Source organism: Drosophila rhopaloa, unplaced genomic scaffold (assembly GCF_018152115.1).
Source record: "Drosophila rhopaloa isolate 14029-0021.01 unplaced genomic scaffold, ASM1815211v1 contig_155, whole genome shotgun sequence".
Lineage (NCBI taxonomy): Eukaryota > Metazoa > Arthropoda > Insecta > Diptera > Drosophilidae > Drosophila > Drosophila rhopaloa.
Window position 1 is genome coordinate 11,822,905 of NW_025335034.1, and position 14,311 is coordinate 11,837,215.

Consider the following 14,311-nt stretch of genomic DNA (forward strand, 5'->3'; position numbering starts at 1 on the left):
AACGCCTGGTTCAACACCTGGCTTGACACCTGATTCAAGCGTGTACCACTCCAACGCAACCCCTAAGTCTATTAACACCAATCCGGAATGTCTATGTCCATGTGATCCTTGATCCCTGTTCCGTATCCCCGTCTTATATAGGCCTGTGCCCCATTATTTCTGCTGCCTCCGATCACTCTACCGGGTCCAAGGTTCACCGATATCCCGTTAATTCACGGCGCCTCTTCTTTGCAGTCCAAAGTCCTCCAATTACAATTTTACCTCGGTGCCCTTGGCAGGCCACCTTGGCATGCGCGCATTAGCGGATCTTTCAACTTTCCCCTTCCGCCTTCTTCGCTGTTGTTAAGCGCACCCTCAATCATAAACTACTCACCAGTCTAGTTGTCAGTCAAAACATAAAAAGCTTAACAACATAGTAACGGTTAATGAATACAATTCATGCCGTAATGAAATTTCACATAACTTCTCCTGAAGACGATGTGAAGAGTACTTACCAATTAAGAAACCAGAAAGAAAAACCAATAACATTTTCAATGAAAACATATAACCTTTAAGAATTTTCTAAAATCTGAAATAGGTACCCAAATAATAAAACTTGTATTCGGAATAATAATACATAATTTATTTATTTCATTAAAATAAATCGTATAAAATTTACAATACTTAATAATAAATAAGGAAAAGAGACAACTAAGAGCTTTTTGCAGTTTACCTACCATGTAAACTTATTCTACATATCCTTCCTTTAATTTCTTTTTAAGAGTTTTACATATTTAACGAGCAAGACGTAGCCATATCCATCATGGAATTTACTTGGTTAATTATGTGCCAGCATGCATTTTTCATGATTTAGTTGGTTTATTTTTCATTTTCCTTAACATTTTTGATATACAAATACCAGTTGTCTTTTATGAATTAGCCTAAATCTTAAGTCTGACCTAAAATAAATAGTATATACACTTGATTAATAGCGTTATATTGGGAATCTTGAATGTCCTTAAAAAATTTGTCCTTTTCCCTTGCAACTATACATATTTTTACAATTTTGAAATTCCACTATCAACATTCCAATAATTTGCAGATAACTGTTCCTGTAATTGTGGGTTTGCTATTATGAGAATATTTTGACTACTACAGTATTTATTTACAATGTTTCAATGAAAATATTACTATACAATGTATTGTTCGTATTTATCTGGGTACCGGTTTTTTATATTTCAGACGATGGTTCTAGGTTTTAAGTACACATAAAGAACACACTTAAAGGCTAATTAGGAAGGCACTTTACAGTAACCAAAAATCACGAGTAGATCAACATAATATAAATGTTTTTTGTTTATATGCTCAGAGCTGCGGACAGCTCAACGTATTTAAGATATATACAAGTAATTAACAAAAAGTACTTTTTACATTTTAAATTTGCACATATTCAACAAAGGACGTAATACACCGACATGAGAGTTGCAAGTCACTGGGTGGTATGATTCGAATTTAAACTTGCGGTTGAGTCCCAATGTAAACTAATTTATAAACTACTAATATACTAAAGCCCAAAAACTAACATTACATGATAAGGAGCAATTTATCTAATTTAGCCTACTGATCGACAATATGTGTACGATTATTTTTGCCCGTATATTTTGATATCGCAATTTACTGTCATGTATAATACAACCAATTTTACGAACAAATATTTTAAACATACATTTTAGTAGTGGTCACGCTGGCGAAAAGGGAACCTATTTATGTAGCCCAGATAATCCCAATTTCTATTATCCTATAGTATTATCTGAAAATTATCCCAAAATGAAATATATTCATTAGCTAATTACATTTCACGGTTTCCCGTACATGTTCAGAACAGCTTCCATGTTTTTCTGACCAATTCAAAGGCAGTGCATCAGATGGACGCCTACTTTACTTTAGATATGGGTTTAGCTGGTGAGGGAAATCCCAAACGACATTTCTAGGGAATGCGCCCTGCAGTTAGCACACAATTGTCCAGGAACGTAGATCAGTTTGGATCTGCTGGCGCCATTGGCTAAGATGTAGTCAATCCGTCTACTGCGCTTACTCGATCTGCCGCATCGAACGACCCTTGGGTACTGGAAATTGACGGAGTCACGCCTATTCCCACACCCAAAGCTGTTGTGTACACATGGGGCTCGCAGTCTAGTGTGCTTTGTCATCCGTAGTAGAACTGTGAGCCAACGGCCACGCCTGTGGAGAGAGTGCGTGGAGCAGTGCCGTCGTATGAAAGCTGCGGATGTAACATGGGCGGCTTGGCGCGCCGCAAGGTCGATGATCCCCCAATAGGCATGGACACATGGCTCTGTGGAGTCACAGTCATACCCAGCGGCGGGGGTAATGGAACCGATTGAGGCGGATGTACTGGCGAGCTCCCGGCTAGCGAGGTCGGGGGGTCGGCGTGTTACTTGGCCGATGAAGCACGCCCATGGTGTCGGCGTTAATTAAATACCTGCCTCTGATTGTCGGCGCCGACGTATACTGAGCCAGCGAAGTTATGGGTACCATGGTGCCTTGCGAGGGAGAAAAATATTGGAATCATTGGTAAAATGGGATGGATTACTTACTTATGGCACTGCTACTGGGGGCTTTGGCTCCAATCACAATAGCTGACGTCAAAATGCCCGCCATCGTACCCTGATCGCCTGTACTGGCGATATTCGTGGTCACAAAGGGACCCGGGGTAATGCCAATGAGGTCGGGTGACTGACGAGTCCCCACCAAGAGCGGATTTGCCATTATCCCGGCTGTGGATCCCGGGCTAGCAACTGAGGTATGTTGGTTAGGGGATAAGCCTGCATACAGACTGCCTGCTGGCGCGTATGTCAAATAATTCTGCATGGGGCAGGTAAGATGGTGGGTAGCGGAACGACCTTATTAAAAACTACTTACCTCGTTCTTAGACACGAAGGGCACAGGCTGCGAAGTTTTCATGTCAATATCGGCGTCTATTTCGGAAATCGTGTCATTGAATCCGCTCGAAATAATTGTCTCCTCAACTAATGCTCCTGCTCTTGCTCTTCCTTTGAGCGAAGAGCTTGAGTGCGTGTCAGTATTTAGATCGCGACGCTTTTGAAGCACTAACCTAGTGGCGATAATTACTATGCAGAAGAGCACTCCGAGTGAGCCCAACGCAAGCAGATACAAATAAAGACGCTCTTGGTCCTCTGTTGAAACAAACAAGTTTTTAAAAATTACAATAAATTACAGTTTAAAGAAAATATGTAAACTAAGAATATCCGATAGCTAAGAATATTGTCCTTACCGCGAAGAATAAACCCTATAAAATTAAGTTTAAAGAAACCTGGTAGAAATCACTAATAGGCATTACACTGCTTCTTCTTCAACAACTCTAAATAGTGAGAAAAAGATATCAAAAATTTTTACATCTTAAAGACAATCATTGGGACAATCATTAGGACAATCATTAAGAAAATCTCAAAATAAAAGACTGTATACAATAATAAAAATAATGTTTAAGTCGGTAAACAACACCCTCGACTTTTATTTGTTTACTGTTTTAAAATAGCACTGAATTTAAAAATCAATTTTCACACTTGAAAACTAAGAACCCGCTTTTCAGCAAAAAAAGGAACGAAAGTTTGATAGTCATAAATTAATCACCTTCCAGACTCAAGTCAGCACTGTGTGTCATCACAGGATTCACGCCACTGCTATCGACATCTGTGACCAAAGAGTTGTTTGTCATGGTCTGATTGCTCGTCGGGTTATCGGTTCCTGACCCCAGCCCGCTGGTGCCGTTGCGGCGTCCTGGGGTTGTTGTGTTGCTATACAGCTTTGGAATCGCCTCGGACTCCTTATAAATCAGCTCATCGTCATAAAGGTCATTCATTCCGCCCTCAAAATCCTCAGCTTCGTCAGGCTCCTTTTCCGAATCCTTGCTGTCCTTTAGAACTTGCTTTGGAACTATACATGCGCAAAAAGAAGATTAGACGGAGTTTATGTGAAGTACATAATTTAAAATGCATTCGACATTTATCTTGCAAAGTACACTGTTCGGTTCCGGGCCTCGATTTTTCACTTACCGCATGTATAAACAACTTTCAAGTACATCCGAGAATTGGGTTGGCAAGGGGTACCAAAAGTGTTCGCGTCTGCAGCCAGGTTGCATCTCCGCCGGCCATGGCAAATTTGCATTACGGTCTCTGTGGCAAACGAGGCCAGGCACGCTGAAGGCAAACATTACGATGCAAATTTAGTGTCACAAATATGAGATCGATTAACCGCTATGGCGAATAAAATCTTTTTTTGGCGAAAACGTCTTCTTAAAAGTCGATAAAAGAATATCTTTGTTATAACTTTCTAACGAATCGCTTTTAACTATAAACAAGATGTTTAAAGTGGAACGATATTATTAAGGAAAGCATATTTATAATTTAAAATAGGGCATGTCGATCTAGGCATCTCCGTCCGTCCGTCTGTCCGTTTACACTCCAAAATATAGTATTTTCTGAGCAATTTTAGAAATACTGTTTTAGTTTAGCTATTAAAGCAATTGGCAAAAATAGAAATAGAAGAATAGAAATTGAAGAAGTAGAAGTTTATTTCCCGTATTATTGGATCTGATTTCGGTTCATATACTTTAAAAATATGTTACTAACGAGGAACGATTGCTCATTTTTTAAAAATTTGTCTTATATAATGTTTTCCGCTATATCAATAAAAATGATGACAATATCATGTAGCTAATATACGTTGACATAGGTCTTACAGCTGAAGTTAAATTGGTTGGTTTTTGTAAAATAATTCGTATACCTCGATATTTTTGTCTTATGGTTTGACAACTTGAGCATAGTTCATATCGGATTTTTACACCCTTTATCTATTATATAACTGACATATTTATTATAAGTATTATTCGCCGATCGGTAAATTTATTTTCAAACTCATTCATCAATTTTCGGTATGGATGTGAAGGTATAAAAATGTCGGATTGCCGAAAATAGCTTTGGTTTTCGTTTGAGTGACATTTTTGAAGTGTTTCTGTAAACAGTCTAAAACTACCAATTTTAATATTTAGTTATGAAATAAATCACTTTTCCTGAAATTTTATTTTTTGAATAAAAAATAATAAAATAAGTCAGAAATAATTATATGATAATTTGAAGAATTTGAACAGACCATCTAACCATTGCCTAATTTGAACATTTTAGCAAATACGAGTTGTAAAAGTCTTAAGGACTTTTAAAGTAAAGAGTTATTTATTTTGGCCAACAAATGTGATAATTTGCAATAACCCTAACTTACTTTCTTCACGAACGCCTTGTGGTTGGGGGCACTGAATGCTCTCGTACTCGGTTCTTCCAAAGCTGGCACTATATATGGCTATCCGGGAGTACGGATTACACTCTAGTTGAGCAACATCACTGTGGCAAGCCACCTTACTGCGGAACTCATCTAAAATATAAATAAAACCGATTTACAACTTTTATTTAATTTATTTAATTTAAACAAAATCTAGGCACTTAAAAACACATTTTTAAGATCAGTTTTCAGCAAGAAACTTAACTTGTAAATGATTGTACAAGTAAATATTAATAATTTTTCTTGCCAGATGGAGAAACCTACTTCTTTTATTAGAAAATAGGTTTGTTTTAATTTAAATTTTTTTTAAGTTGGATATGGTTAATTCGGCCAAAAAAAGCATATCAAAGTACAACATTTAAACTATGTTTTCACAAATTATCATAAAAAAAACAAGAAAGGAAAGCTAACTTCGGGCGGAGCCGAAGTTGAAATACCCTTGCAGAATATTCTGCAAATTATATTCTCCAAAATTATTCATATGATGCATTCTTAATACTCATAAAAAATCCCAACTTCCTAACTTTAAAAACACCAAAGTTATGGCATTTCCAATCGTTCAGTTATGTATATGGCAGCTATAAAATATAGTCGGCCGATCCTTATGAAATTTGATATGTCGGATTGATTGGGCAAAAATAAAACCCATAGAAAGTCCCAACTTCCTAACTTAACAAACACCAAAGTTATGGCATTCCCGATCAGTCAGTTATATGGCAGCTATAAGATATAGTCGGCCAATCCTTATGAAATTTGGTACGTCGTATTGATTGGCCAAATGTAAAACCCATAGAAAGTCCCAACTTCCTGTGCAAAGTTTGAATTCGATATCTTTAAAACTGAGAGACTAGTTCGCGTAGAAACAGACAGACGGACAGACGGACATGGCTATATCAACTCAGGAGGTAATCCTGATCAAGAATATATATACTTTATAGGGTCGGAGATGTCTCCTTCACTGCGTTGCACACTTTTGACCAAAATTATAATACCCTCTGCAAGGGTATAAAAATAAATGAGCCGTTTGCACCCAAGCTCCGTAGGCGCCTCCAGGAAAAAAGGTTTTGCGGTGAATAGCATAACTCGTTACTGGATTAAAAATTGTTTACTAGTTAAGATGTTTCTAAAGGTAACTACGCTGAGTTCTTTTTGTATTCAATTTTCGGATTTTTGGTAACACTTTGAAGTCAAAAACGTGATTTTAGCCTAAAAATTCGATATATTAGTTATTATAAAATGAAAAATACTCATTTAAAAAAACTCTCGACGTCATTACCTGCGGTTTTAGGTACAGAAATAGTGTGCAAAATTTCAAAGCGATTCGTCCAGCAAGATCGTGCTCACTGACTTAAAAATGGCAACTTTTCAGGAGAGCATTTTAAAGTTTTGGGCACCCAAAAATCGAATACAAAACGATCTAACTCACCTACGTTCAACTGCCCATAACTTCGGAAGTTTTACTTGGATCAATGTAAAATTTTAACGCAATATTCTTCAAATGTTGTTCATTCAGAAAACAATATAAAAAAAGGCAAAAAAATGTAAATACCAAACCCCCTCCTTAAATGGTTTGGGCTGGCACATAGAGCATCTACCGTCAAAAGCACCGTATTTGATCCTCGTAGTTACCGTGTGAATCATTTTCATTTATTTATATTACTATTACCTACTCTAATATTTTAAATGTAATATTGGCATTATGTCATAGTTGTAAGAGGTCACGGAAAATAACAATTCTACGCCCCATGTATATTAAAACTGAAAGAAATTACTTTTTTCCTTAAGCTTTAAACGGCCAATAAGTCTTCATAAAATAAATTTATAAGAAAATGTATAACTACCCTTTGATTTCTTTTTTTTTGGCTTACAAATTTCTTACCGAATTGACAGAACAATTAATTAATTTAATATTAAAAATTGGGAAATTTACATTAAAAATTAAAATTATTCTTATTTAAAATTTAACTTTAATTTAAAAACATTATTTTTACATTATTTTGTTTGTCCAAATTTTGTTAATACGATATGAAAAGCTACTCTTTAAATTCAAATATGTTTTGTTATGTATGGTTAATACGCTGCAAAATCTTTTCTTACGAATATTTATTGGCAATACGAATAGTCTCAGTAAAATTTTTGTTCCATGTGATAATAAAACACTTAAACAATATGTGCAAAAATTGGCATCCAAAAATATTGAAAAGTGAGTGAGATATAGGGAATCTTCGGCGGCATTTAGAAAAAAAAAGTGGTTTTCGGTGCACATCGTAACTAATCACAGAATCATCTGAATTGATAAAATCAATAGTCATTATTTCCTTAGGTAACGCTGTCAAGATTTTTTTTTAATTTTTTTTCACTTGTAAGTCATAAACATCGAAAACAACGAAAAATTTCCCAAAAGCAAAAAAAACTCGACGGCGTTACCTGAGGAGTTTAGTAACGAAGTACTGTGCAAAATTTCAAACGATTATTCTAGTAGATTTTGCAGGATCGTGTGCACCGACTTTGAAAATTGCAAGATTCTTTAAATGTTGTGCATTCAGAAAATAAAATCAAAATTTTAAATACGGTACCCCCTTAATTGAATCGTTCAGATTATCTCTCCAGACGTACAATCTAAGGCGAAGGCACACAATAGATCTCGCAGAATAGTAGGGCTTGTAGAAAGCGTGTTTATTCTCCGGTTCATGTGCTTCTTTAAAAATTTGCCAGTTTCAAAACCGCTGACGAGATGCCATTGTTGTACCTTTGCTTGAGTGGGAAACCGGCTTAAAACCGATGAAATTGCTATAAGATTGCCCTTTTTGTCTTATAGCTTCCTCCCTTTACATACAAACGAAAATGTTCACTGCTCAATAGAATGTATACCAGTTCTGTTGTGTTGAAGAGTGTATCTGCCAATTGCAGATCCTTAAATATCTCTAAAGCCAATGTTTTGCTTCCTTTATTTACATTTCTATGTAGACTTGCACCTGCTGAGCCCATATCCAGGTCTCAAGAAGTTGTAGCTCTTTGATTATGTGACTATTCTCGGTTATATATCACTTTTGTTCTCCATTATTATAGCGTTTACCCTGAGAAATTCGGTTTCGTAGACCGCATTGTCGAAATGGCGTTATATGTGTGTACTTATAATATAATAAAAGATATATCATAATGCGCCTAGCTGATATTTTGTAGGAAGCTGCAAGCGTTGTGGATTAATATCCGATGATTTCATTTTTTTGCCCTATTCTCCTTGTTGTTCTTTGTGTAAGTGTAAAAGTTATCAATATACATTTTTTCCAAATTTTATGTGTAGTAGAAACAATAGTCGTATATCCCGCTTTTTTTATCTAAAATGTTGTTTTTTTTAAATTTTTATGTCATAAGTTTTTGGTGTGCTACACTACTTTTTTATTTTCCTTAGCTCAGTTAAAAGTTGTGGTAAGTTATTAAGTTCAATTTCGATGCTGCTCCAAAAACCCATGTTTTGCTCCAACAAAATTTGAATCGGTATCTATATATTCCTTTGTATGATTTTTGTGCTCTTCTCGTATGACTTTGGCGTAATCCACTCCTGAATAAGTAAATGCATGTGACATAGTTTCTCTCTTTTTAACTTGCTGACGAAATCTGGTACAACGTGAGCTGTTTTTAGGCCTATTATCTAATAATAAGGTCTAATCTTCGTGCGACTCTTAAAATGTTATATCTTAGGTGTAATGGAGTCAATTTACAACGACAACGATAAGTTGATGCAGCTGTTTCCAGTTTTTCCACTGATTAAGTTTTCATTTCCTGATGAAGTTCCTTTCTGACAAAAATGTATCAATTATAGTAAATAAGCTTCTACTCTGATAAATTTTTCAAATTACTGAACCAAGTACACTTCTTGTTCCATTTTCCTTTGATCCAATTTATTTTACCATAACTTGCCTTTATTCCTTCATAGTTTTATATTTTTATACCCGTTACTCGTAGAGTAAAAGGGTATATTGTATTCGTGCACAAGTATGTAATAGAAGGAAGCGTTTCCGACCGTATAAAGTATATATATTCTTGATCAGGGTCACTAGCCAAGTCGATATAGCCATGTCCGTCTGTCCGTCTGTCCGTCTGTCCGTCTGTCCGTCTGTCTGTCCGTCCGTATGAACGCTGAGATATAAAAGCTAGAAGATTGGCATTTTGCATGCAGATTCTAGGAGTTCCTACGCAGCGCAAGTTTGTTTCAAAAAGGTGCCACGCCCTCTTTAACGCCCACAATCGCTTATATACGATTTTAAAAATTTAAATATTTCGGAAAAGTAAAAATGCAGTTTTATTGTGTTTATCAATACCTATCAATACCATTCGTTAAAAAGTTATGCGTGATCAAAGTTTCTATCTCCATCTCCCTCGCACTCCCTTTACCTGAGTAACGGGTATCTGATAGTCGGTGCACCCGACTATAGCGTTCTCTCTTGTTTTGAGTTAATCCATGCAAATATTTCAGGTTTTGTCAATATGATTGCCGTAACTGCATCAACAATTTTGATACATACGCTAACTCAGATGCATATGCAATTCCATGCATTTCTATTTGTCACTCGTGAATTCTCGAGTCTATTTTGTAATCTAATAGCTTCTATTGGTTTTGTTTTTTTTAATAAATGCATTCATCCAACTGCAGATATGCATTGGCTTTTGAATAACTAATTTTGCTAAAATTGTTAATGGTGCCAACGAACACAATGAAAATTTTTTTTTGTTTTTTAATATATTGAATCACAATTTTTTTTTTAACTTAAGAAGCAAAGAGATAAGTCAGCTAATGTCGCCCTTTTTGTAAAAATGGTGAAAACCCTTAGCTGCACTCGTCCCCAACGACCGTGGTCCTAAAACAATGTTATTCGGTGTCGAATACTACCTATTAGGCTTTTCTTCCGTTGTTTGTAATTGTCCTTTTAAACAATGGATATCCTTTTTATTATATCCTATATATCCTGTACATATATTGCCCTTTAAAGTTTGGGGAGAAAACAACAAATGTTATCATCCGAAAACGGGTCACATGTGAATCTGTGAATTCTATTACAAAGTTGGATGAAAGCAATTCTGACAACACTGACTTTAAGGGTCTAGAGTCTAGAGTCTTGAATTTCGAGCGTTTTTCAACAATTGATAAAAAAAAGCAATAGATATTTTTTTTCCATTTTTTTATCATTTGTCGTTATTTGAAAAATAAAACAATGATAGATTATTAATGAGTACAAATGTCGCTAAGGCATGTAGCACCAAAAAAAAAAAAAAAATTCATGAAATGGCGGCTACTCAAAGAAAAAAGTCGATTTTTTCCACTAATTTTTCCATTATGTGAAATTTTTAAAAATATTATAAAATTTAAAATTTTTATTTTTTGTTGGTTCCGGCGATAGCGATATATTTAAAGAATATTCATGCCAAATTTCAAGTAAATCGACAATCGACTGATTGGATCTTGAGATATAGTGACGACCTCATCAAAAAAAGTAGTTTCGAGAAAAACGCGTTTAAAGTTTTACGTTAAGTTTCGGGCAGCGTAACTGATAGAATATTACGTATAAATTACATTCCCTTAATCAGCTATCCCAGCTTCATACAATGACCTTCAAACGATTAGTGTAGTATACTGAGAATAAGGGTATTGTTATAGAAAGAAGGAGAGAAAGTTATTCATAGTAAGGTAGCCCGGGCTTCCAGCCATTTATTGTTCCGGTCGTTCGCTCAACCGGTCTAGTGGCCACGTCACTAAAGCGGCTATAACTTTGAAAATAATTTGAGTTTTGAAAAATCCTTTTAGGGAGATATTTTTGAATATAAAAACTATCGAATTATGAAAAAAAAAATTTTCGATTTTCTCAAATTTCTAGACTAGAAGACCCCCTTAATTCACAAGAAGGCCCATATGTACATATGTGTATACTGTACAACCAGAGATATGATTAACCGGTAAGTTGCCAAATTTTGCGAGTGAAGTACAAATTCTGCTCTATAAAATCTTCTAGCTAATAACATAAAAAACTTACAAAATCCGCGCTTTCACCTAAAAACGAGCTAGCCAATTTTCTTCCAGAGATGAACAGTGGCGAACAATGGCGACCAAGTCCCCGTCCTTATAAATGACCACATCCTGTGATTTTCGTATTTGCGTTCTAGTATCAATTTCTTTCTCTCTTCTTTAAAATGTTTAATCAGCTCCTGTTTCAGGACCATATCAAGCTTGTTATATTGTTTTGCATCACCAAACAGAAGTTAAAAAGCTGCTTTTTATGTACAGGCCATCAATTGTACTTATTACTGGCATAATAGCCTCACCAAGACCGATCGCAGCTATTAAGTTTCTTAAGTTCCACATCGAGGTAAGTCTCTAAAAAGACAAAAAGGGCTTTGGCTTTTGTCATTTTACTGTGAACTTATACGTCTAAATTTTGATCTAAGTTAAAAACCAATGGTAAACTGGAATAACATTCGTCTTTGACTTTCAAAGTGAACGGTCGTTTTTTTTTGTCTGCGCTCCGATTTTGTATTTTGTTTTAGTTTAATCCCATCGGTGGGTTGTATTAAAACAATTTTCACTTTCATTCAGATCTTTAAATTTACATTTAATTTCCGTTCGCTTCGCGAGTGATCTTTGAATCTTTGTGCACTAATAATAATCAAAAATTGTTTTACTTTCGTAATTCTGTTCTGTTTTTTCTTTTCTTGTAACCCCGTCGTTTCTCTTTTGTGCGTTGTTCGTCGTAAGTCGTAGTGCTGTTCTCAGTGTTGCTTTTGCATGCACTTGAACTAAATTACGCTCCCGCTCTCTTTGTTTTGAAAGTTCTAAGCGTGCAGTTTCTGCGCTCATAACTAATACTAATAACTGCTCGCTTATAAATTTCAATTCGTTTTCTTGGAACAGTGGTTTCAATAGGTAAAATGAGTAGCAATAATTTAGTCTGCTTATGCAAAAAATGCAGCCTCGTAATCAGGGGTGTCCAATCTAATATGACTTGCTTGCTGTGTGAAAACATGGTGCACACCGAGTGCGCCGGTTTCACTAGCCGGACAAGTGATGACCTTTCAAGAAGGCCTAATTTGCAGTTCTGTTGTGATGCTTGTGTTGAAGTTGCGAACGTGATGAAATCGTTCATGCGCCAAACTGTTTCGGAGTTGCCGAGCTGATGATCTCCTTTCTGCGCTGGATTCGCAGTTTAATAGTCGTAAACTATTTGAAAAGTCCCCTAAGCGCAAAAAGGCCTCTGGTGGTACGCAACCAAACTCAAAAGAACAACAGAGCATTCCGGCGGATCAGACGCTGACTGCAGCAAATTCTCAAATGTTGCTAAGATCAGCATCTAAAAAAGATTCGGTATCCGAACAATCCGTAACAGAATGCATGCAAACAGGGACTTTAAGAACTCCGATTTTTCCGTAGTGGTTTCACAATTAGTGGATCCACCTACCTCTCAGAATGTAGCACCGCCACCACAAGAGACCTCTGAGTCCGGACAACCGTCTCAAGTTGGTTTTGCAGAAACAATGTCTGCTCCACCAAAATCCCTTTCAGTGGTTCCACTAAAGAAACAAATTTTTGTTTCTCGGCTTTCCCCTGATCGAACATCTTCTGATGTATTGTCTTATATACAAGACAAAACTAAAGCCGATTGTAATAGTGTAAAGGTGAAAACGTTTAAGTTTTCTTATGCTAGAGACATTTCATCTTTCAAGATAACTGTCCCTAACGAGCTCTTTGTAGCCATATGCTAGGGCGACTTTTGGCCGAATAATTTAATTGTAAAAGAGTTCGAGGCTAAGAAAAAGAAGAAGGGGCCCGGGTGTGTCGAACTTCCTAGTCGAGGCCAAATTAGTACACTGGCAATTTAAAAAAACTAACTTCTTTCCTATCAAAATGCAAGAGGCTTGCGTAGCAAGCTGACTAAATTGTATTCTGATAGCCTTTCGTTTGCATCTCATATTATTGTGTTTACAGAAACCTGGTTAAAGCCGGATCTTTAGCTCTGAAGTTTTTCCAGGTAAGTACGCAATATACAGGTATGACGGGGAGGAGTATGACGGGATTGGAGTTGACTCAAACCTCCCGTCAGAGGAGTTATTTTTTGAGGAATTCAATACCATTGAATTTATTTGTCTACTTGCTCATATATTCCGACGTTGTCTGAACTTCCTGATTATTTATATAAGCTTTCCGAAAGGGATCAGTTGGTGGTTCTAGGTGATTTTAATATACCTGGAGTTACCTGATCCACTGAGGATCACGTCGAATGTATTACTACCTATAGCACAGCATGATTTTATTGACGGCCTGCTTGACATATCCTTATCTCAAGTAAACCATTCTCGAAATTCACTAGGTCGCCTACTTGATTTGTGTTTTGTATCAGAAGGTGTGTTTCTGTCCAGAGTAGCACCACTCACGCAACCGGAAGATCCATATCACACTACAATTGAACTTACATTTGACACGGGTAGAGTTATAGAAGAAAAATAAGCAAAGTCAACCAAACGAATACATTTTTTTCGCAAGGCTGACTTTCTGAGGCTAAATAATTTTATTTCTGGCATTAATTGGTCTGATCTTTACTTATGCAATAATATGTCCGAGGCAGTTAAGGTTTTTTAACACTGCAATAAACTCATTTTTTAATTCCTGTGTTCCTTGGTTTAACAAAGAGTTGACACACTTAAGAAATGTAAAGTCCAGACTTTTTAGGAAATATTAAAATACGGGTTCTCAATCTGTTTTAACTAGATATTTAAGTGCTCGGTCAAGATATACCGTGCTTAATGCTCAGTGTTATAATAGTTACTTAAACCGTTGTAAGGTCCAGTTCTCTCAAGACCCGGAACAGTTTTATAATTTCGTTAACACCAAGCGTAAATCTAATTCATATCCTTCCTCGCTTTCGTTCGAAAACATGACGGCAACCACAGATCAGGCGCTAGCCGATTTATT

At 36.2% G+C, this 14,311-nt stretch overlaps 1 protein-coding gene across 1 annotated transcript in view; it reads right to left on the minus strand.

The window, feature by feature from the left end:
* Nucleotides 1-621: 621 nt before the first annotated feature.
* LOC108037609 overlaps nt 622-14,311 on the minus strand; it is a 32,453-nt gene continuing 18,763 nt past the window's right edge. Inside the window, 7 exon segments of the mRNA XM_044457014.1 lie at nt 622-2,418; nt 2,421-2,540; nt 2,595-2,862; nt 2,920-3,194; nt 3,652-3,954; nt 4,074-4,217; nt 5,296-5,445. Coding sequence (XP_044312949.1) covers nt 2,186-2,418; nt 2,421-2,540; nt 2,595-2,862; nt 2,920-3,194; nt 3,652-3,954; nt 4,074-4,217; nt 5,296-5,445 — 1,493 coding nt within the window. The 3' untranslated portion in view covers nt 622-2,185.